Genomic DNA, 25,208 nt, shown 5'->3' with positions numbered 1-25,208 from the left:
ACATCATCGCAATCTGCCCACCGTGGCAGGTGACAACTGCCCCATCAGGCATTTCATCGACCCTTTAGGGACAATCCATTCGTCAGTGTGTGTAGCGTTTCTGAACGCAGCCATGCAAAGGATGCTTTCGCTTCTCACAAGGGTTAACCAATGTTTAAACCACAGCCAATTTTTTTCATATATTGTAAATTTCCCTATAACGATCAATATATTCGCATATCTCCCCTCGACAGGCTTGAAATTTTCTATATAAACGTTTACAATCAAAACTAAATTGTGGGAAAACCGCATTGGCTGCTGTTTTATCGACTAGAAAGTTCCATAGATTCATTTAAAGCATAAAACTAGGCTAATTAGTGATTAAAATAGCCAGGCGTAATTAGTAGTGCTAAACAACGTGGACCAAAGAACGAGAGTGACAGGCCAGTAACAGGGCCTACATTTTGAGTTCTGTCGATAATCAAGCCCGGGAAATCTGCACAAGCGCTTCTTGCATGCCCGGCTTCCGCCAACAGCGTCGTGGCGGTGAACGGTCAGAATCACCCCGGGAATTTAGAATTTTCTGTACATCCCAGAAAATTCTAAATTTTTTGTACATCCCTCCCGGGTTCGAACCCGACCGCGGCGGCTGTGTTTTTATGAAGGAAAAACGCTAAGGCGCCCGTGTGCTGTGCGATGTCAGTGCACGTTAAAGATCCCCAGGTGGTCGAAATTATTCCGGAGCCCTCCACTACGGCCCCTCTTCCTTTCTTCTTTCTCTCCCTCCTTTATCCCTTCCCTTACGACGCGGTTCAGGTGTCCAACGATATATGAGACAGATCCTGCGCCATTTCCTTTCCCCCCAAATTAATTATTATTAATTACATCCCCATTGATTTTATATGGCAGGCGGAAATAGTAGGAGTGAGTGCTGGAAGTATTTTACCGGTCACATTTTAAGCGATCAGGAAGAGTAGGCTATGATAATATCATTTGTAGGAGAAAAATATTTATATTCGTGTAGGCCACAATTGCACCCTCCGGAAGTTACTTTTCACAGACAAACAGTGGCTTTCCGCCAAGAGAGGACTACTGCTAACGCGGTACAATAACTTAGCGGCCTTCAAAGCCTTATTTTTGAAGAATAAAATGGGATAGCATTTAGGTTACCTGCTATAGTGTCTACAATGAGTGCCAAATGTTCTTGCGATTTTCCCGCCTAAACACTGCTTGGATCTGGTACCATTGCCCTTATATGGAATGCGTGAGTCATCACCTAGAATGTTCGAGTGCCTTCCATTGTATTATCAAAAGCGATTATACTAATCTGACCAACTAGTCCTCCTTAATCCACAACGAATCCCACTAATACACTTTAATCCGTTTTGGGGGTTGGCTTACATTTAAAATTTTGGGGGATTTTGACAGGTGGCCACCGTGGCCGCCTTCCATGGTGTGCAGATTGCTCACAATTCAAGTACGTTTATTGTAGGAAGAGCTCGAAGGCGGAGAGAGTTATGGAACTGCGGGATTTATAGTGGCCGGCTATGGCCGCCTCGCATACGAAGCATCGCTACGCGTCCAGTGTCCCCCTATGCCACCCGCGCTGCCGAGTCCGGGCTTAATACGTCAAAATCCAAGTGTGGAATGTACTGCCTGGGCTCCTATTCAGTGCAAAATAACGTGACGTATCGTCGGGGTCCCCTCCTGCCTTCATGCGAAGCATCTGATAGGCGGTGATGCTATAGGAGGGGCGTCACTGCCGTATTCCAAGCGCTGGACCATTCTGCGCCCTTGGCGGCGCCAGAGGGCGACGACGTCGTCGGCGTAAGCATACCCGGACCGCGCCCGGTTAAGGAACACCTGAGCACATCGTGGAAGAATGGAGGGTGGAGGGTCATCACAATTAGGAGTCTTGGAGAGGAGCTCCTTTCGTCTTTGTTGGTGGCGTCATCATGGCTTTTCATCGGGGTCTTTCGGGCGCGTGATCGGCGCCGTCAGGTACCCGTGCTCACAGATCGGCTGCCACGTCGCCACCTGTCACGGTGGGCAGGTTGTGTCTCGTCACAAGGTCACACTACCTTTCCCAGCCAATAAGGGTGGCGGCACATCAGGGCAGGTTGTGATGATGCCATGAAATCAAGCCACCTCTCTCAACCAATAAGAATTTCTGGACAATAATAATAATTGATTTGGGGGGAAAGGAAATGGCGCAGTAGCTGTCTCATAAATCGTTGGACACGTGAACCGCGCCGTAAGGGAAGAGATAAAAGATGGAGTGAAAGAAGAAAGAATGAAAGGTGCCGTTGTGGAGGGCTCCGGAATAATTTCGATGACCTGGGGATCTTTAACGTGCACTGACATCGCACAGCACCCGGGGATCGCAGTGAAAAACATGAGAACCGGCAGAAATTTACTGTAATCCACGAATATTTAACCAACTGGTGCAGCCTCATGGCCTCGATCTAGAGGCCGCGAGCCAGGAGCGCCCTATTCGCAGATGATTTAATATTTGTTTTTCTTTAGTCATAAAATCCGATTGAATTACGCTCCGACGCGCACTTCTAAAAACCACTTCTAAAATTCTTGCAGGTTCTACCGATGCGTGAGGTACGAGCAAGACTCCTTCTACAGCATCTATGAGTTCAACTGCCCTGCAACTCTCGTCTTCGACGAAGGCACTGGTACCTGCAACTACGCCGAGTACAGCTACTCGGAGTGCGTCACGAACCGCCAACAGGCGACCAGAAACAGTAGCTGGAGCCAAGGCAGTCCAAGTGGCACAGGTTCTTCGGGCTGGTCACGAGCTGATGCCGTTCCCGAGGACAGCCAGAGCCAAGGAGGAAGCACCCACGAGAGCATCCAGCAGGGTCAGCCCGAAAGCAGTGGCACCCACAGTGATACCAATGCATACCCAATCGAAGGTCAGGAGTCCGTGCAACACGGTCAAGCTCAAGGCCAGCCGCAAGGTCCCGGAACTAGCCAAGCGGATAGCCAAGGTGTCCCCAAGTGCACAAGGGAAGGTTTCTTCGGCCACCCAGACGACTGCAACAAGTTTTACAGATGCGTTTCGGGTGGCGCGGACTCTTTTGTCGTGTACGTTTTCAGCTGTGGGGAGTCACTAGTCTGGGACGAAGCACAAAGCACGTGCAACTACCCATATGCCGTGGAGGGACCGTGCAGGAACGCAAAGCCCGGCCCATCTCAACAGCCTACTTTCCCGACACAGCCTCAGGGGCAGCCGCAGCAGGGCAGTGGAGGCAGCCAGCCTGGAGGAACCGGTGGCCGACCGGTTCCGGGTGACGCGCGGCCATGCGACAATCAAACCACCGGACAACAGGGCGGACCAAGTTCTGGACAATCAGCACCTTCGAGCCAGAATTTACCATGTCCTAGGGAAGGGTTCTACCGCAATCCTTACAACTGCTACAGATTTTATCGATGTGTAAGGCGCGAAGGCGGGAATGGCTTTGACGTCTACGAGTTCAACTGTCCCGAAGGACTCGTGTTTGACGAGAGGTATAGCGTTTGCAACTGGCCATACCAGGCACCTCCCTGTGAAAGTCCATCGGCTGCTATTGTACAACCTGGACAGGGTGGCCAATCTGGCCAAGGGGGTAGGCCAGGTCAAGGTGGGTCGCCAGGTCAAGGTGGGTCGCCTGGACAAGGCGGGTCTCCAGGACAGGGAGGATCGCCAGGACAGGGCGGCAGCCCTGGTCAGGGAGGTACGCCAGGACAAGGAGGAACGCCGGGTCGGCCAGGCAGTTCAGGGCAAGGAGGCACGCCTGGTCGGCCAGGCAGTTCAGGACAGGGAGGCACGCCTGGTCGCCCAGGCAGTTCAGGACAAGGAGGCACGCCTGGTCGGCCAGGCAGTTCAGGACAAGGAGGCACGCCTGGTCGTCCAGGCAGTTCAGGACAAGGAGGCACGCCTGGTCGTCCAGGCAGTTCAGGACAAGGAGGCACGCCTGGTCGGCCAGGCAGTTCAGGACAAGGAGGCACGCCTGGTCGGCCAGGCAGTTCAGGACAAGGAGGCACATCGGGTCGGCCAGGCGGTCCAGGACAAGGAGGCACACCGGGTCAACCAGGCAGCCCAGGTCAAGGTGGTTCACCAGGTACACCAGGCAGCCCGGGAACGCCTGGACAGGAAGGAACACCAGGTCAGCCAGGTACTCCAGCACAACCAGGACAGGGACCTACACCAGGTCAACCGGGTACTCCAGCACAACCAGGACAGGGACCTACACCAGGTCAACCGGGCGGTCCAGGAACACCTGGACAAGGAGGTACATCGGGTCAGCCAGGCAGTCCAGCCCAGCCAGGAGAGGAACCTATACCTGGTCAGCCAGGCAGTCCAGCACAACCAGGGCAGGGGCCTACACCGGGTCAGCCAGGCAGTCCAGGCCTACCAGGGCAGGGACCTACACAAGGTCAGCCAGGCAGTCCAGCACAACCAGGACAAGGGCCTACACCTGGGCAGCCGGGCAGTCCACAGCAGCCAGGACAAGGAGGTACACCCAGTCAGCCAGGGCAAGGGGGAAGGCCAGAACAGCCACCTTTTCCAGGGCAGCCAGTGCCAGCAGGACAACCGGGACAGCCACCTTTGCCAGGGCAGCCAGTGCCAGCAGGACAACCTGGTCAAGGAGGCACACCAACTCAGCCAGGGCAAGGAGGACAGCCTACACCTGGTGGTGCTAGTCCAAGCCATCCTTCTGGAGACGAAGGTGGCCGAGAACAGCAGCCATCGTGCCCTAGAGAAGGTTTCTTCAGACACCCGCAAAGTTGCTACCGGTTCTACCGCTGCGTTAGTGGCAGCAGCCCAAGTAATTTTGTAATCTACGAATTTAATTGCCCAGAGGGGCTTGTGTTCGATGAACGCTACAGTACATGCAACTGGCCATATGATGCGCCGCCGTGCGATGGTGCTGCGCCTCCACCAGTAGGTCAAGCACCACAGGCACCTAGTCAGCCAAGTCCTCCAGTAACGCCCAGTCAGCCGGGACAATCTGGCCAACCAGGACCAGCACAGCCAGGTCAAGGACGACCTAGTCAGCCAGGGCAACCGCGTCCACCAGACCGACTACCCGGTCAGCCAATACCGGGAACACCAGGGCAAGGGCAACCGCAACCAGGCGGGCAGCCCGCACCATTCCCGCCTGGGCAAGGCCAGCCGAGCCAGCCAGGTCAACCAGGACAAGGTCAACCAGGACCTGCACAACCAGGTCAAGTACCGCCGAGACAGCCAGGTCAACCTGGTCCTAGCCAGCCCGGAGGGCCCAGTAGACTGCCATGCCCCCAAGAAGGCTTTTTCAGGCACCCCGACAACTGTCATCGGTTTTATCGTTGCGTTGACACTGGCAACGGTTTTGTCGCGTACGAGTTTAATTGCCCCGAAGGGCTCGTGTTTGACGAGCGCTACAGCACATGCAACTGGGCAGATGCTGCTCCTCCTTGCGACCAAAGACCGCCTCTCGGCATGCCTGCACCGGGCGGAAGTCCCGGTGGAGGACCACCTAGTCCTGGACAACCAGCGCCGCGCCCACCACCACCTCCTCCACCTGCTCCTGCACCAGCTCCCAGGCCGCCTAGTCCCGGGCAACCAACGCCCGGCCCCGCACCTCCACCGGCACCTACTCCTTCCCAGCCTCCGGCTCCGCCAGTGAGCTCACCTCAAACTCCTAGTACCCCGACTGGCACTACCGGCGCTGTGACCGACACCATGCCTACAACTCCTGGAGCTGACACCACTGCTACTGATAGCACAGGAACTACTCCGACAGAACCAGCGAGCACACCTACAGACAGCACAGCAGCAACTCCTTCAGTGACAACAGGTACCGATACGACTGGCACGACACCGACGCCAGGAAGCACCGCGCCCACTCCACCCCAGCCGCAACCACAGCCCCAACCACAACCTCAGCCCCAACCACAGCCTCAGCCCCAACCACAACCACAACCTCAGCCACAACCACAGCCCCAGCCACAACCACAGCCCCAGCCTCAGCCCCAACCCCAACCCCAGCCCCAGCCCCAACCACAACCACAACCTCAGCCCCAACCACAACCACAGCCCCAGCCCCAGCCCCAACCACAGCCCCAACCACAGCCCCAGCCACAACCACAGCCTCAGCCACAGCCCCAGCCACAGCCCCAGCCCCAGCCACAACCCCAGCCACAGCCTGGGGGCACGCCAGGCGTGAGAGACCCGAACGGTCAGCCATCAGCTTTGAGTTGTCCGAGGACGGGCTTCTTCCGAGACCCGAGCGACTGCAAGAAGTTCTACCGCTGCGTCGACTTTTACATGACCGGCCGAAATTACGTGGTCTACAGGTTCGATTGTCCAGAAGGAACTGTGTTCGACGAGAGGTACAGCGTTTGCAACTGGCCTGATCAGGCGGCCCCTTGCGACCAAGCAGCGGGTCCACAGCCGGGGCAAGGTGAGGGTCCTGCGGGAGCGCCAGCGCCTCCACCAGCCGGACAGCCAGGTGTGCCACCAGGTAACGATTTTTTAAACATACACATAAAGGCTGCGCTTAAAAACACAAGAGTAATGCAAATGGGGTTGGGGGGGGGGGAGGGGGTAGAGCGCAAGTGTCGACAGCACGAAACGCGGCATGTAGAAACAGTTACACATCGCAAGGGTTATTGGGAAATTAGTGATGCAGTCACTTCATTGGTGCAAATAATTGGTAACAGAGTGGAAGAAAAACAACCAAACACCACCAGTAGTCCGAACCCGCGATCTCCGCTTGTCGCGTGCGATGCTCTATTAAGAGAGCTATGGCGGTGCATGGCTGCCAACTCTTACTTATTGGGGGTATTTATGTTGCGTGCAAGCTAACGTTGAGAGTGTTCATTAGCGCCACCTTTGTCCTAAGCTGCGGACGTAGAACGTCCTTAATGACCGAGAGTGTCACGCGAAACTAGTTCCAACGGAGGGCAGTGGGTGGCGCTGGTGAACCCTCTCAAGGTTGGGTTACACGCGCCTAATTAGACTGGACAGCCGCCGCCATAGCTTATTTGGTACAGCACCGTACGCGACAAACGGAGGCTGTGGATTCTAATCTCACTGGCGGAATGTGGTTGTTTTTTTATTCTAATTTGTATTAATTCTCAACCGTACATTGATTACACCCCTAATTTCTCAGTTATCAACACCACAAGTTGAAAATGACCCTTTATGCTTTCCTTGGTGTCGCTGACTGTTGGCTTCCTTAACATCTATGTGCTAACGAGCCCCTCATTGCTCTACCCTGTTTGCTCAATACTGTTATAAGCATACTTTGAAACACTACCAACGGGCGGCACTGTCAGTTATATTTACAGCGGTGATCGGTGCAGAATTCATTTTTTTCTTTATGCGATTGGTCATTTTGTTTCCAGATGGTTTTGAGGTTACTGAAGAAATGTTGACATTAATAAATATTGGCCTTAGCATGTATTCGTATCTAATACCCCTGTCACACGGACACTGTAAAGGTACTTTGAACTAATGCTCCATTACTCTAAGGACGAACGCGCGCTGCCACAAGGACGCGCCAAAGGACACCTAGCTCAAAGGAGCTTCGAAACAAGGCAGCTCGAGTTCGTCCTTTGAGGCTTCAAGGGAGTACTCTCTCTCCCAGCGAGTTAACAGCATAAGTAAATTGAGGAAAGAAACGTTCAATTTTCATTTTATAAATTCACTTCATAAGATTAGTGGTGTATTAAAATAGAAGATCATTTGTTTTGTGGCAGTCTCACCACGCCATACTCTCGTTCCAGATTGGGCGAGTTGGGCTCAGTGTGGCCAGCACTGTGATGTTATGCTCCGTACTTGGAAAATCATGTCATTATTGCAGTTAAAATTGCGTTGCTTTAACACAATTCGGTTATAAAACTAATTTACTAAAAAATGTGACATTTCTGTATTTACATGTGCAGTGAGGTTTGCGATTTTAATAACGCTTTTCGCCGATGAGGGCGCTAACAACTTCTTGCGAAGGTCGTTCCGTGACCGCGTAGCACGGACGAACTCCCTTGAAATAGTGCTCCTTTGGGAGGCAAAGGAGCATTGTTCAAAGTGCCTTTAGAGTGCCCATGTGACAGGGGTATTAGACCCTTCAGTCAATGGGCACGCAACTTTTGTGTCGGCTTCGGTTTCCGCTGGGTTATAACGCGTCACGAATGGCTGCAGCTTATATTCTGACCCCTCTGCGAGACGCCCCGTAAAATCGTTTTAAGGCAGGCTTACAAAATGAGCGCCAAAACCAGCTTTTTTTATTATTGCCATCCGCGTTCCACGCAACAGCATGTGCGGCTTCATGGGAACATCCGTTCGCTTGTCACGCACACTTTCGAAAGTCGCAAAATCAACAGAAATGTCCACGTAATGGCTTCTTACAAAAATGAGTGGAAATATGTACAACTTACGTCCCAAAAACAGTGCAGAGTTGTAACGTGGAGATGCCAGGGAACAACAGAAAATACATAATTAATCATCAAGGAGGGTTGAGTTCTTTTTTTTTTTTGGTCTGCTACCTTGATCAAACAAAATACCTTGTGTCATGGCGCTCTTTGGCCGCAGATGCCCTTGCGCCGTAAAAATTCCCTATCTTCATTACAAAGCAGAAATATATTTGAAGAGAACTGGCTCACAAAGAAAACACAAAATCAGCCCCTAATCCCATAATGACTACTATATTTAATCCCAATGGTCCCGCCCTCGGTACAGACAGCGAACTAAGACAGCTTAATCCCATTCGCCTTAGACCTCAGCGAATCCTCCCTACCAACAACGTACCATAATTTCTTCTCCCGCTTATGGAATCGCACTAATTCTCTATTCATTGCAGGCTTGACTTTAGTCCCCTGATAACGCCCGCTTTCCCAATAGTCCGAAATATTTCCCGGCGTCAATCGTGACCGCTGTGTTCTCGCCCTCTCACACAGAAGCTATTCCTGAGGCAAACTCAGTATCGTCACTTAACTCTTTCAGGCGCTGTAACATAGATTGAAAACAAATATTTTCTGCCTAATTCTAATATTCAGGCCTGAAGAAAGCCAATTCGATAGTCTTCGAACCGAAAATGACAATGGGTAACTTTTACAGGCTCACACTATTTTTTTTACAAATTGTCAAAACAGATGGAAACTAATATTAAAGGACCAGTATTTACGACATCATCATTCTAGGGACTGTGGAATCATTTTGTTGTGAACATGCGCACGATGCAAGACATAAAAAAGAGGTTTAGTAATAGTGGCTAAATCTATCATCAAGACAATAGCGGAAAGCGTGTTACCAAGCTGTTTCGCTAAATTGTCTTTGCTGCAAGATTTATTGAACGAAAAACGCCCTGTTTGCCCTGAAGCGACTAAATTACTGTTACCTGAAGCACTCTGAGAAAATCCGGTGAATTCGCACTTTATATGCTTAAAATTGATAGGTTTAGACGCCGTCACCCACCAAGCAAGGCCGCCTTGCGCAGAAGCCGTTTATTGTACAATCTACGTTGCTGTTCCTGTGTCATAACGTCGCACATATTATTTTTAATTTGCTTTTGCTCGTACAGTATTCACAACCTGAAATCGACAACTGTTTTAATTACACAGGATCGCCGCCACCGCAAGGTCCTCCAGCTGGACAGCCTGGAGCGCAGCCACCGCAAGGTCCTCCAGCCGGGCAGCCTGGAGCGCAGCCACCACCGGGTCCTCCAGGCGGGCAGCCGCAAGGACCAGGTCCTGCGCCGCCGGCTACAGATGTGACCTCGCCTCGAGAGCCCACAACACCTGATGCTTCGGGGCTGCCCTGTCCTGCCTCCGGGTTTTATAGACATCCTCAAGACTGCCACCGATTCTACAGATGCGTCGACCAATCTGGAAATGGGCAGTATGTCGTTTACGAATTCAACTGTCCAGCTGGGCTTGTCTTTGACGAGAGGATTAGCGTCTGCAATTGGCCACAAGATGCACCTCCCTGTGAAGGCGGCCAAGGGCCGTCTATAGGCGCTGCTCCCGCTCCACCAAGCCGACCCCCAAGCCAGCCGCCCAGTCAGCCGCCCAGTCAGCCCCCAAGCCAGCCCCCAAGCCAACCACCTAGCCAACCACCTAGCCAGCCACCTAGCCAGCCACCAAGCCAACCGCCAAGCCAACCGCCAAGCCAGCCGCCGAGCCAACCACCGAGCCAACCGCCAAGCCAGCCGCCGAGCCAACCACCAAGCCAGCCACCGAGCCAGCCGCCAAGCCAGCCGCCAAGCCAGCCGCCAAGCCAGCCACCGAGCCAGCCACCGAGCCAGCCGCCAAGCCAGCCACCGAGCCAGCCGCCAAGCCAACCACCGAGCCAGCCGCCAAGCCAGCCGCCAAGCCAGCCACCAAGCCAACCGCCAAGCCAACCGCCAAGCCAACCGCCAAGCCAACCACCAAGCCAACCGCCAAGCCAACCACCCAGTCAGCCTCCTACAGGAGAGGCCTGCAGGCCACAGTGCAGCAGGACTGGATTTTTCCGCGACCCAAGGGATTGCACTAAGTTCTACCGATGCGTAGACTTCTACCAGAATGCAACTTACGTCGTCTTTAACTTCGACTGCCCCGAGGGTCTGGTGTTCGATGAGCGTTACAGCGTCTGCAACTGGCCTCATGATGCACCTGCCTGTGACGGCTCTTCAGACCCAAGCGCGGCCGGCAGCTGTGCACCATCACCTGGTCCCGCGCCGCCACAGCCGCCCGGTCCTCCTCAGCAGCCACAGCCTGGCCCTCCACAGCAGCCACAGCCCAGTCCGCCACAGCCGCGACCACCTCCTTCACATCCCATGCCTCCGCCTCGCCCGGCCGACTCATCAGTGTGCACAAGAGAAGGATTCTTCCGGGACCCCGCTGACTGCCACAAATTTTACCGTTGCGTTGACACTTACCAAGACGGCAGGCTGACAGCAGTCCATTTTGACTGTCCCGCGGGACTCGTATTCGATGAGCGCTACAGCGTTTGCAACTGGCCTCATGATGCTCCGCCATGCGATGCACAGCCACAGCCTGAACCGCAGCCCCAACCACAGCCGCCGCCTCGCCCAGAACCCATTGAGGCGACAACGGCGCCCTGCGACAAGACGACTGCTCCAGCTTCCGAAACGACGCCAGAGGTCACCACACCGTCTGAAGCCACGATGCCGTCTGATGCAACCACGCCGTCTGAAGCAACAACACCCTCCCAAGCCACTACGCCGTCCGAAGCAACGACGCCTTCCGAAGCCACGACTCCCGAGCCAAGCACGATGGAACCGACCACGGCCGCTTCAACTCCGGCCGCGACTACCGAAGCGCCGACAACGCCAGCAGCCAGTACGATGGAGCCTGCAACGTCGCCTTCTAGTCGCCAGCCAAAGAAGCTCGAGGACCTCATACTGTGTGACAAGGACGGCAACTTTGCCTTCGACGGCGACTGCGTCCACTTCTACCGTTGCACGGGTGGCAAGTCGCAGAAGGCCGAGCTGTTCAAGTGCCCCGATAAATACTACTTCGACACCAAAATCGGCTTCTGCCGCAGAAAGAGGAAGAACTACAAGTGCGACAAGACGCCTTCGCCAGATCTGATGGCCCGCCTTCCAGCAGACTTCATGCAGTCTGCAATTGTTGCCGGACCTGGATTCCTGTGGGACTAACCGATAGGACTCTTAGCACAACCGCGGAGCAAGATATACAGGGTGCCGAACACGCGATGATCCACAACGCGTGTGACAGCCACTAACGCATACGGCCGTCCGCAGCATTGTTTTGCACCGCCGGCTAACGCGGTTTTCCGGGCATCGCGGCTGCTCGTGACCTACCGAATCACATGTGAATAAGAAACAACACTGTAGCGCGTTAGGAGAAAGCAGTACGTGACAAACGGCTTGGTCACACGCTTGGTAATCTTAGGAGATGACTGTTACAATGGCAGCTCACCACGGCTCTAAGGATAGGCTAGGCAGGCGCCTTCTTGCATATCTTTCTCCGCATCGCCACGGGTTGCCTTAAAGTATCGTCATTTGCCCTAGAACTTCTAGGATCTCCGCCGTGCCTTGAAAATCAGTTTTCCGCGGTACCAGGGCCAAAGCCTTCATATACTTGATTCTGTCGTCGCGTTCGCCAACTCACTGTTTTCGCTTTCGCGAGCCGAGTGACAAACGGCAGGAGTTCTCTCAAATTCTTTTCTCAAACGCTATAGTGTTTCGTTGTCGGTGTGGCTTTCCCTTTTCTTGTGCTGGAAGGATGTACATTGTCCGCATCGGCCCGCTGCCACTTCTACGATTCGATCGCCGTGACGTGGTTCCGTCAAAGCAGTTGCGGTAAGGGTTGGGTTACTGACGCCATTTCGGAGCAGAAGCGCAATGTCCTGCCAGCGCGATATCGTAACGGAAGGCGGTAGTATAGGCTCTTTAGGTCAGTACATCGCAAAGTACTGGAAGATGGCGTCGAATAGTTATTTAAGCTAGCAATTTGGAAGTTTGGTGTCCACAAAGATATGTTTGCAGCAACAAAACTTTGAACCAAAAGGGCATCTCTTGAGCAGAGGATGTCTCCCCCGCAACGGCGACGCTGACGTTAAGGCACCGGCGCGGCCCACACCCTGCACACCCAGGGACATCACCCACCGCTCGACGTTACAGTCCATGCTTACTGCTGCCGTACTAAGAAGACAGTGTGCACGTGACGAATTGCTGGACGAATATCTCTCTCGATCGCTCAACTCCCACTGCCGGAAGAAAGCGCAGATTCTCTGTGGGGCGAGGAGCCAAGTTGCTGGACAGGATGAAGCGCGCACCTGCCTTCTCTGTGACGTCATATCAAGCTTCTAAGCGGTTTCTTGTTTCCTTCGCACTGCGCTTCGTACTGTCCGCATCGCAGGGTGTCTGTCGTTTCTTCCAGCTTCAATGCTGCTTTGTCTAGAGAGGACCCTTGGTATGCGGCCTGCCTTTTTCCACTGCCCAAACGTGTATGTTGCTCTGTTTCTGTTAGCAATCTAAAGCGCCCGGCATATCTTGAGCCTTCCAGTGCCAACTGCATGCTGCGTTTGCTACTGTCCTTTTGTCACAAATTTGCGAAGTGCGACTGCTCCTTAAGGCGTAATTAAAGTTGGAGGAATCGTGTATTTTTATCTCAATAAAGTGAAACCAACGTTTGGCGTCCAACGCAGGCGAGGCATGCAGGCCGCAGCAGCAGTCGACGACAAGTTGACGTTTGTTTAGTATTTATTACGTAGCCCTTGCTTGGTTGTGAGTATCTACAATAGGCTGCACGCTGCTTGCCGTCGTTTAGCAGAAGTTACGGGCTGGGAATAGTGCAGAAAAAGTATGCTGTAGGAAGTTTTTCTGACTCCACAGAGAGCAGCCGTGGCTTCATCGTGAGAAAAAAGAATAGCCAAGATAAAAGAACCCAGGAGAAACTTGTTTGCAGGATTAGCAAGCGAGCCATTCGGTTTCTGTATGAAACGGCGTTGATAAATATTGCATACTTGTTTCAGACTGTCCTCTTAATTCCGCTGAAGAAAATAAGGTTATCAACGTTTGACGTACCAAGACACGTCACAGTGGCAACCTGCCCATGACTAGGTTTTCTAGACATGAAACTGAGGCACTGAGGTCGCCTATTCATGCTTGGATAAACTGCGTTATAGAGTTCCCTTACACGTCAGAAAAAGGAGTCTCACCCACCGTCCAAATCATCACAACGGCAAAACCTCATTCTCTGAAACAGCTTATGCCAGACCATAAATCAATCTGTTTTCTTGTCCCTCAATGCGGTTACAGTTGTTTCATACAATTTCTACAAGACAAAATGCATAAGTGGTGTTTCGTCTCGTCGACAGGACAGGAGAAGGCATGACGCCACATTCCTGTACGTGTGAATCCTTCTCAATTCCTTTCATGCTGCCGATGGATACTCAGGCTGTTGAAAACTATGAGAATGCTGATGCTGGACATCTTTGTAGAGGTCACATTGCCAGTTGAGATACCCCCCCCCCCCCCCGGCCATTTGCGTGCCTGCCAAAGTGCTCTCTGTGAATGTCCATCAATGTTGCAATACACTACGTGTACTGTACTGCATAGTATACAGTGCAGTATATTGTCTTCGGCTTGCAAAGGTCTTTGCTGTCTTTAATAAAGTGTCGTGTGTAAATACATGTGAACGCAGGACAACCAAACTTCCTTGCGTAAAGCTGGTACTTCACGAAGCAAAGTGGCTGAATGGCGTTGGAGATAAATCTGAATGCAGTACCGGAGTAGCAGCCAGCAGATACGCCACTGCCGAGGTTTCCATTTGTACAAGTGGCTGGTGACGTGCTTAGTTGGCAAACAGCCTCCGTCATTTTTTATCCCAGAGACCAACTTTTTTTTTTGCCATGAACTTTGCCTAACGACGACAAGCGTTTGCCCTGGAATGACTCACCGAATAAAGTGCGAACGTCTGTTGGTCAAAGCCATCTTGTCTTGTTGTTTATTTCAATAACCAAATCTGAACAGAGTATTCGCACATGTTGAGCCAGAAATAAGCCATTTGAAAAGTGCCGAGTTCTTTACGTCTTCTTAGCGGGTGATATTAAATACATAATTTGAGGAGTGCAAGTTGATGGGCGAGTCGGTCGTACATCGTTGAGTAAAGGTACTGCGCAAAATAATACAAACATGGACGAGAAGGACGGGCGCAGGATTTGAACATCTATCCGAGGGCCTCCATTTCTGCTCGAGCAGTTTCTTTACGAAGGCGAACGCTTAAAATTCCTGCGATAGTAAATTAAAAAAAGAAATACAGACGTGCCACGTCAATTTCCGCCTATCTTAATATAGTACACAAACCCAGGCCGCGGTACCATCGACAACAAGAAGAGAAAAGGAAAACAAAAAATGTAAACGATTTCAATTATCGCTAATACGAATAGACAGCCTAGCGTAATCGGGATGCTGCTAGTCGACAGGTGTGGTATATATATTGGCTTTGGCCACCATGCAACTGCAAGCCCAACGTGTACAGGCGGCACTGGCTCCCGAGTCAGCACCCGCAAACGCCTCTTGTAGGGCGCCATCTATTGAATCCGAGCCACTTGACTAGGCGTGTGCGAGGAACATCAAGACTTGCTGAACGGTCACCGAGAAAGAAAAAAAAACAGCTGAAACGACATTGAGGCCATTGTCAAGTTGAAAAGCACAATGGGGCCTCGGCCCCAGAGATGTCATGCAAACGCATGTGGAGCCAGCTTTTGACAGCGCTAGCTGTTAATGCTAAGGTTCCCGCGCAGACGCGCAGTAGTGTTTGTCGTGTTCTTCGTCAGAAAGCGACCACGATCACGTGACCGCCCCTTGCACATTGCCGCTGCTGCACGCGCAAAACTTAGTCGCTGTGGCGCGCTACATGTCGGTAGAGTTCGGTGCCAAACTAGCCGTACGCCTTGAACCGCTGCTCAAGGTTGCATCCTAAAAAGGACTGCGAGGCGCGGCATTTTGCCTGTAATTTGCAGGGGGGGCTACGAGTCAACCCACTCCTTGATATCGGGTTGACTTGGCTGATTGGACCCGACTCCTCGATTCCCAGACCTGACACGATGGCGTTGACATGAACCCGCTAGCCGGTTTTCTGCCTCCAAAAACGAACTCAGCTCCACCTTGTCGAGTCCATGAAAACGCGGCTCCACAAACGTGCAGCAGGTCGAAAAAATATGATGGGTGCCGTCGGGACCGTGACCGCAATCACACTGTGCATACAAGCTCACATACCCAACAATTCAACGGAAAGCATTTTTCAACGGAAAAGAGTTTATGAACTCAATTTTTTTTAAATATCGTAAGAATTCACTATAACAATCAATGTATCCGAATATCTCCCGTCGGCAGGCTTGCACTTTTTTGCTATTAACGCTTTTCCTATCGTCAAAAGCGTTCCTCATTGGTTTTGTGCGGCAGTATTAATTGATGGATGGGAGCGATGGAGGCCTTTGTGGCGCAGTCGGGCTGGTGAAGATGGTTATTTTGAGAGAGAGCGAGAGAGGGTTTACTGACGAGAAAGGCAGAGAGGTTGGTCGGAAAAATGAATATCTGGCCTGCTATGCTGCCCTGGAGAAGAGGAGAAAAAAGTGGGTCACGATGGGGGATCTTGATGATGGGAGGAGGCGGATGAAAAAAGACAAGAAACATTTTCTAACATTACAAATGCGAGTCAAGGCCCGTGTCGCTTAAGAAGCGTGAGAGTGCCCGCGTTGCCTGTAGAGTTTTCGAACTCTCAGGCCAAGCGCCGAGGATCAAATCCTCCGAGAGCAGTCTCCTGTCAAACGACTTCAAAGCGGATGCTAACATAAGTCTTTCTCGTGCATATGCTGGGCACGCCAGTAAAAAATGTTCTACAGTCTCGAGCACGCCATATGTGGAACAGTCCGGGGAGTCCGCTTGTCCAATTAAATGCAAGTACTTGCGCGTGAAGGCGACGTTTAAACGTAACCTATGTATTAAGCATGCAATAGGCCGTGGTATTCCGCGAGGACCAGAAAAGGCCATCGCCGGATCTAGCCGTTTAAGGCGGATATCCCGAGTCCTCATAGATCCCGAAAGGAGACAAGTGGTGTCTGGTCTAGAGAACGGCACAGCTGTGCGCAGGCCACTGATGAATGCGCTTCTAGCTTAAGCGTAGGAATGGTTATTTTTCTACACATCGGAGGAATGGCCCATTACCCTCAACATTTCCACTAGAGTATCTTACAAACTCCAAATATGCAAAATTTTTGTGCCAGAATGTTGGATGTGGTCATGCTTGTGGAGCAACATTTGACCATTCTTTTTCTCTCTCAAGTTTTGCTGTACACACCAGGATTTTTTTTTCATTTTTATTCGCTGCTCCTCGGCTACTGGCATGCCTGCTAGGTGAACGATGTAGGACATATCGACATTGACATTACCAATGACTTTCCTATTTGCATGTGGATGGATGGATGGAAAAACTTTATTTTCGTTAGAGCACATATGCGGACGACTGCGTGCTAGATGGTCATTAACCCATGGCTGACGGCGAAATGGGTGGCCCACTCCATGGCCCTGGTCTGGACGACCGGGTATCAGCTGGCCAACACGGCCTCCCACCGCTCGAGAGAAGTATCACGCATAATATCCGCCGGTGGCGGCGCTATGCTATAGCTCCATAGTATGTGGTCATAGGTTGCCAGTTCCCGACACCACTTACATTCCGGCTGAACTGGTACAACTATTCGTAATAAGTAGAATCCCATACTTGGCACCATACCAACGGCTAGTTAAAGCAGAAAAGAACAAGATTGAAATCCTAATCAGGAAAGGCGTCAAAACCGCCCTACGGCTCCCCCGTGCACATCCACCCAGAACATTCTGGACATGGGGATTTCAAACGCACTAGACGAGCTCATTGAGGCTACTAGAGTAGCGAAACAATAACGGCTTCTACGCAGTCATTCGGGGATAAGAATAATAGAAAAGCTAGACTTCGAACCTCGATCGCGGCTCGAACACGCGCATAGAGAGCTTACTATCATAGTCGTTGAAGAAGAGGTAAACAATGCGCCAATACTGAGCGCCACCTGTCGTGTCGGCATCAAAATGCGGGTACAAAACTAAAATCATTCAATCCCGGGCTGGTTCACGCATAGTTAAGTTTTCTCTGACGGAACCAAATTGCTCTTCTGTTCTCTTTGCCCATGTCGATTTCTATTTTCCTGCTCTGTTGTTAACGGTAGATACAAAATATTAACCATGTGGCTCGAGCTCCCACCGCAGCCGTGGCCTCGTGGTAGAGTACCCGCCTCGGCTACGGGAGGTGGTGGGCTCGACTCCCGCCGCCGGCCGGTTACCCACCGGTTTCCTCAAAATGGGTACAAGCCATTCCCCGGCCTGGTGCTCGGCTTATCAGGGTGCATGGCATGGGGAAAGGAGCCCGCGCCTTCGAATCCCAACACTGTGTGAGGCTTGAGTTCAAGGCATCACTGCGAAAAACAAAGTCGTCGTTAATAACGGGGTTCGAAAATTGGTCCACTCACAACCAATTTCCCCCATCCAACGGACGCTTGGCTGATGTGCCCAGTTGGGTAGCGCATCATGGGGCTCCTTTTTTTGTTCTTGCCAACAACGACGTCATGGTTTCAGGTTTATCAAGATGGCAATATATTTTTTTTCCTCTTTCCAAATTTTCAAACCACTGTATGTATGTGAGGCGCTTTAGTTGCGACATGCAACGTGGCGCCGCTGAAACATGGGCGCGAAAGCGGCCTCACGCCATTGCGAGTCCATCACCGAAGCATGACCACAACTGCGGTCGCAGTAGAGCAGTGCACGGGTTCGAGTTCAGGTTCTGGTTCTGGTTGGGTTTCTGGTTCTGGTTGGGGCTGTGGTTGGGACTCGGGCTCGGGTTCGGGCTGGCCCGAAAGCCCAGTATCTTTCGCTGGCCCTGAGTCCCGTGAAAAGAATGTGTAAAAGTATAGGCATAGGCGCTGTATATGAAACTACAACTTCGCCGGTCGTTCGATACATGGAACTGCACGCCATACCCTAGAAAGTGGCGCTTCTCCTAACGGCGCTCTTCGACACTTTTTGGGCGTGGACGGGTCGGCTGCGTGGCCTTGGGTAAGCGCTCTTAGCGCTAGCACTGTGGAACCGCGTGACGAGCAGGGACGCCGGAAATATATTTTCAGGGGAGAGGGGTGGGGGGCGTACAAGTTTCTTTTCCTTGTTTTTTGTTTATGTATCTCGAGAGAGAGAGCAATTAACTGCGTGAAAAAAAATTATTTCTTTATGCAGTGTTCGTTTGAACGCTAGATGGTGCATATTATACAAGCATTAACAAGAGAAAAATTACAAAATGAATTTTCGGTGCGCATATATTTATTGATATTTGACAAATTCACAGGCATTAGCGCATGAACAAAACCATAACATAAAACAACTGTTTAAATACCGCAATACAAGCAAACGCGCTACAGCACATGTATACAGTTGCTAATAATGCACGCAAGCCGCAGACATTTCGGACAGTGCTGCTCTTTCTAGGTGCTTAGGCGGGAGCGAAGGTCGCTCAGCTGCTCTGCTCACAAACTCCCTGATGACGTCGTCTAAACTTAGGAGCGCCGTTGTCTCTTTGTGTATGGAAAATCAAAAGATGCCATAACCTCTTTTGAGTCGTTCGGTTGCGCAAATACGTTTTGATTCTGCGCAGAGCACCAACAGAGCGTTCCCCAGAAGCGACAGACGCTGGTATGGAAAACAGAAGCTGAGCATACCTCACGACCTGAACCATCAACTCGCGAATGTTTTGCGATTCCCTTTGTAGGATCTCCAAAATGCCCAGAGTTGTGCTAGAATCAGCACCGTTTAGAAGAGTTGACAATGGCATAAACTGCGCCGAGAGTCTGCACAAGTCAAAATCAACTGCACGCACTCCCAAAGTCGCGTCTAGTTCATTTGCTGTATACCGACTACCTCCAGCGGCAGTGGTTAAGATCTCTTATAGTTTTACGAGCTGTTTCATCCCCGGCTGCTCAAAACGCTGCCTTGTTTCCCTTATGATTCGGTCGGCAGTAGCTAAATACCCATTGCGCAGGGCGACCTCAACGTCAAGTGCAACTGTCTGGACAGGTCTACCAGTCGTCTCCTACCTCGCAGGAGTTTTTGTCGGCCTTGACATACGTGGTTCCCTCAGGCCTAGGCGCGCTCCATGCTGTTGTGCTCGTGTGCTGCCTAAGCTTCTCGAACGCATTTTCAGAGCGCAACTGCGAGATCGCCTCGCAGAGAGCCTCTTCTACCTTTTTTGCACCTGCGGCGCGATATGTTGAGCTCCGGAGAGCCCTTGCTAATTCATCAAAAGGCCCTAAGAAGGCTACGGAAATGTGGATATCTAACAAGGTTTCAAATTTCTGCAAAAGACGATCGTACCTATAAAAATATCCTTGCTACTTTCGGTCACTGAACCTGGTGTCTGCAAGAGCTCCTTGAGTGTCTCTTAGATTCTGGCGTAATTCTCAACGAATCTTTGCATCGACTTGACTCTAACGGTCCATCGCGTCGGACAAAGCGGCAGTAAGATATTCGGCCTTGAAAAGAGCACAGTCAAACGAAATGCGCTTGCACCACTGACGTAGACCCAGGAATGGGCATTTAACCTCTGAGCTGTAAAGCCTTCTCTGCACGGTTACCACCTGCAACGCGAATTTAAACGACAGCCTTGAGTTGCCCATGTCTACACTCTGGAGAGAGAATAGACATGTGATATGTGAATGGAAACTAATATGATGGCGATGGCTTTGTGGTCGCCCAAATGCGTTGGCAGGTGGCATATCTCGTGAGCGACTGTAGGCCTGCATATTTTGATCCACTACGTCAGTGCACGTGTTGCCGGTGGTGGTATGATTTCTGACTTTGGCGGCAAGAAGGTCTAGCATTTCCTTCATGAAGTCTGGCGCTGGACGTAGTCGTAATAGGTTTTACGTTGAAATGTCCCAGCAATAGCGTCATATTGTACATCTGACAAGGCGTGTGCAAGTAACGCCAACACTTGCTGAACAGTTGCTGCGAAAGAAAAGAAGCTGTAAGACACTGACGCCACTGTGAAGTTGAAAATCACACTGGGACCTTGGCCCCATAGTGTCGTGCAAACTCATGTCGCGTCAACTTTTGACAGCTGGGGAGGTGTAGCAGTGTTTGTCGTGTTCATCGTCAGAAAGTGACCACGATCACGTGACAACCCCCTGCACATTGCCGCTGTGTCACGCGCTGTCACTAGAAGACGGTGCCAAACTAGCCGAATGCCTTGAACCGCCGCTCAAGATTACATCCTGAAAGGACCGCAAGGCGCGGCATCTGTGTAAGTTGCGGGCGGGGGGGCTGCGTCTCAACCCAGTCCTTGCTGTCGGGTTGACTTGGATGTCTGTACCCGACTCCTCGATTTCCAGACCTGATTCGATAGCGTTTACATGACCCCGCTAACGGGTTTTCTGCCCCCCAAAACGAACTCAACTCGACCCTGTCGAATACATGAAAACACGACTCCAGAAAAGTGCGGCAGGTGGAATATACCAGGTGTCTCAGCTAAAAGTAACCAAATAATAGTCACCAAACCAAGTCTCCTGTCAAATGACTTCAAAGCCGATGCTAACATGAGTCTTTCTCGTGCATATGCTGGACACGCCACTAAAACACGCTCTATTGTATCGAGCACGCAACATGAGGAACTGTCCGGGGAGTCCGCTTGTCCGATTAAATTCAAGTACTTGCGCGCCAAGGCGACGTTTAAACGTAACCTATGTATTAAGCATGCAATAGGCCGTGGTACTCCGCGAAAGGCCATCGCCGGATCTAGCCGTTTAAGGCGGATGTCCCGAGTCCTCATAGATCCCGAAAGGAGACAAGTGGTGTCTGGTCTAGAGAACGGCACAGCTGTGCGCAGGCCACTGCTGAAGGCGCTTCTTGCTTCAGCCTCGGAATGGTTATTTTTCTACACATCGGAGGAATGAACCATTACCATCAAAATTTCCACTAGAGTATCTTACAAACTCCAAATATCCAAAATTTTTGCGCAAGAATGTTTGACGCGGTCGTGCTTGTGGAGCGAATCCTTACCATTTTTTCTCTCTCTGAAGCTTTGCTAATCACACCAGGAAATGTTTTATTTCATTTTTATTCACTGCTCCTCGGCGACTGGCATGCCTGCTAGGTAAACGATGTAGGACACATCGACATCATCATTACCTATGACTTTTCTATTTGCATGTGGATGGATGGATGGAAAAACTTTATTTTCGTTAGAGCACATGTGCGGACGATTCCGTACTAGATGGCCATCGAACCATGACTGACGGCGACCTGTGTGGCCCACTCCACTGCCCTGGTCTGGACGACCGGGTCTGGGCTGGCCAACACGGCCCCCCACCGCTCGAGAGAAGTATTAGGCGTAATATCCGCCGGTGGCGGCGCTATGCTACACCTCCATATTATGTGGTCATAGGTTGCCAGTTCCCGACACCACTTACATTCCGTCTGAACTGGTACAATCATTCGTAATCAGTAGAATCCCATACTTGGCACCATACCTACGGCTAGTTAAAGCAGAAAAGAACAAGATTGAAATCCTAATCAGGAAAGGCATCAAAACCGCCCGACGCCTCCCCGTACACATCCACCCAGAACATTCTGCCCTTACAAAAAATTTCTTTAGACAGTCTTTAGACTGTCCATTGATTTCTGTCTATAAAGTCTATAGACTCGCTATAGACATACCATAGAGAAGTCAACAAGCAGTACAAATTCTATAGAAAGTTTATAGGTAATCTATAGATTTATGGTCATACATTATTAGTAGACTGCTGTTTATAGACAGTCTATAAACTATGATTAGACAAAATGAAATATCTATAGGAAGGCAATACAGTCTATAAGTAGTCTATAGACTGTCTGTCGACCATTTTTGTGAGGGTGAACATGGGGATTTCAAACTCACTAGACGAGCTCACTGAGGCTACCAGAGTAGCGCCACAACAACGACTCCTACGCAGTCATTCGGGGCTAAAAATAACAGAAAAGCTAGGCTTCGAACCTCGAGAGCGCCCCAAACACGGGTTTAGAGACCTTACTATCATAGTCGCTGAAGAAGAAGCAAACAATGCGCCACTACTGAGCGCCACCTGTCATGTCGGCATCAAAATGCGGGTGTAAAACTAAAATCATTCAATCCCAGGCAGGTTCACGCATAGTTAAGTGTTCTCTGACGGAACCAAATTGCTCTTCTGTTCTCTTTGCCCATGTCGATTTCTTTCTTCCTGGTTTGTTGTTAACGGTAGATACAAAATACGAACCCTGAAGCTCTAGCTCCCACCGCAGCCGTGGCCTCGTGGTAGAGCACCCGCCTTGGCTACGGGAGGTGGTGGGTTCGACTCCCGCTGCCGGCCGGTTACCCACCGGTTTCCTCAAAATGGGTACAAGCCATTCCCCGGCCTGGTGCTCGGCTTCTCAGGGTGCATGGCTTGGGAAAGGAGCCCGCGCCTTCAAATCCCAACACTGTGTGAGGCTGTGTTCAAGGCCCTCCTGCGTAAAACATTGTCGTTCTCCGGTCGTCTAATCACGGGGTTCGAGAATTGGTCATCTCACAACCAATTTCCCCCGCCCATCGCACGCTTGGCTCATGTGCCCAGTTGGGTAGCACATCATGGGGCTCCTTTTTTTTCTTGCCAAATACGTCACGGTTTCAGGTCTTTCTAGATGACAATATATTTTTTTCTCTTTTTCCATATTTTCAAACCAGTATATGTATGTGATGCGCTTTAGTTGCGACATTCAACGTGGCGCTGCTGAAACATGGGCGCGAAAGCGGCCTCACACCAATGCGCGTCCATCGCCGAAGCATGACCACAACTGCGGTCGCAGTAGAGCAGTGCACGGGTTCGAGTTCAGATTCGGGTTCTGGTTCTGGTTGGTACTCGGGTGCGGGTTCGGTCCGGCCCGAAAGCCCAGTCTGTTTCGCTGGGCCTGAGTCCCGTGAAAAGCATGCGTAAAAGTATAGTCATAGCGTGCTGTATATGAAACTACAACTTCGCCAGTCGTTCGATACATCGAACTGCACGCCATACCCTTGAAAGTGGCGCTTTTTGAGCGTGGACGGGTCGGCTGCGTGGTCTTGGGCAACTGCTGGTAGCGCTAGCACTGTGGAACAGCGTGACGATATGAAAGTGGAGTGTGCTTTAGGAGAGGGGGGGGGGGGGGGGGGGGGGAGTGCTCCGGAATCTTGTACTCACATTTCACGCCACGTTGATGTCATGCGGTGAAGCCACACTAACTACTAAACCAGCGGCACGTGACTCTCACGTGCCGTTAAAACACTCGTGTTGTATACTTCTCTCTTGAGGGATATAAGTAAACTACCATTCATGCATTACCTGAGAGAGCCCGCCATATGCGCTTCACCACACGCTTATTAGTGCAAAGGCACTCTGCGTACCAACCCCGAGCAAGAATCTGTGCTCTGAACTAACCCGAGTGACTCCTGTAAGCTCGGGCTGGCTCGGGTAAGCTGCAGCCAATGGGAGGAAGCTCGGGTAAGTTCGGAGGATCGTGGCGCCACTTATAGGTCGCGTAACCTTGTGGCGTCATCACAAAGTGCCCACCGGATTGTGAGCAAACTGACCAGCACAGCAGGTGGAAGTTAAATTAATGACTGGTCACGAGAGGTCACGGTCGCACAATCCGTACACCGGAGGCTGTGATAGAAACAACCACCTGCTACTGGTGTGGCACATCGCTTAAGCGTTGCGATGGTAGTGGTACCAAATCTGCTCACTAAACCACTAAAGCCCTTAAAGGGGCCATGACATGGTCGTTCTTCATATTGCAGATTTGTGCTTCAGTAACTAATACAGGAGCTTGTGAATGAATTTGCGAATTTTGGCTGCCCTGGACGCGCTCTATATTCAAAATAATGCGATCGTAATTGAGAACGGGGAACTCCTCCCACCGGCAGCGACCGCCATTTTGAATGCTGTCGTGACGTCACACAGGCATACACGGAGCAACGGTCGTCTCCTATCGTTGCTGCAATGTGCGCAGCGAGGTCTCTTGTCGCCTGCACTTCCGCGGGCGATCGAAGTAGCAGTCGTCCCCCATATATGATTGAATGGTGCCGGAAAAGCAATCATAAGAGTAACGCAGTTTTTCTTCGGTATAGGTATAGGGTCCAGTTACACTAGGCCGATGGGACGGCGGTCGGTTGACTGGTCGGTATGCAAATGCCATCGCTGACGCACTGGTTTGTCAAGCTGGACCGACGACGACGCCAGCACGACTGACGAGTAGTGTAAGGGGTGAACTTAGTGGGAACTGGCAGAGTGTGGTATGACATGCTGTGAAGTTAACAATTTAAAACTTATTGTACGTGATGCTAGACACGGCGACATGCGCGATGTGCGTGCACCAGCGAAGATGTGCTTTCATTCGGCGCCTGCGCATAGAACCTATCGGCGAGGCAATTGAGCGGTACGGGCAGAAAACGCCGCACGACGGTGCCGCTCGTCGCTCGCCGCCGTCTGCTGGGCTTGTGCGGCCGAGCGAAAGCTTCACGCACGGTGAATAGACGGCGCGAAAAACTGCGCTTGTGTACCTTATCCTTATCGAAAAAAGCGATACGAGCGGCTGCATTTCATATCTGCACAATTTCTTACTAATAAACGGTGAACTCCTGCCAGATGCTGGAATTTCGGCCGACAGTGAACCGCCGGCCGCTTTCGT

The 25,208-nt window shown here is 51.4% G+C and overlaps 1 protein-coding gene across 1 annotated transcript in view; it reads left to right on the top strand.

The window, feature by feature from the left end:
- The window catches only part of LOC144101153 (uncharacterized), a 93,542-nt gene extending 79,127 nt beyond the window's left edge, over window positions 1-14,415 (top strand). Inside the window, exons 4-5 of the mRNA XM_077634192.1 lie at window positions 2,572-6,476; window positions 9,574-14,415. Of these exons, the coding sequence (XP_077490318.1) occupies window positions 2,572-6,476; window positions 9,574-11,615 (5,947 nt within the window). The 3' untranslated portion in view covers window positions 11,616-14,415. The remainder of the gene's footprint in view (window positions 1-2,571; window positions 6,477-9,573) is intronic.
- Window positions 14,416-25,208: the final 10,793 nt, after the last annotated feature.

Source organism: Amblyomma americanum, chromosome 8 (genome assembly GCF_052857255.1).
Source record: "Amblyomma americanum isolate KBUSLIRL-KWMA chromosome 8, ASM5285725v1, whole genome shotgun sequence".
In the NCBI taxonomy this organism is placed as follows: domain Eukaryota; kingdom Metazoa; phylum Arthropoda; class Arachnida; order Ixodida; family Ixodidae; genus Amblyomma; species Amblyomma americanum.
This window is presented reverse-complemented; position numbering and strand designations above follow the sequence as displayed.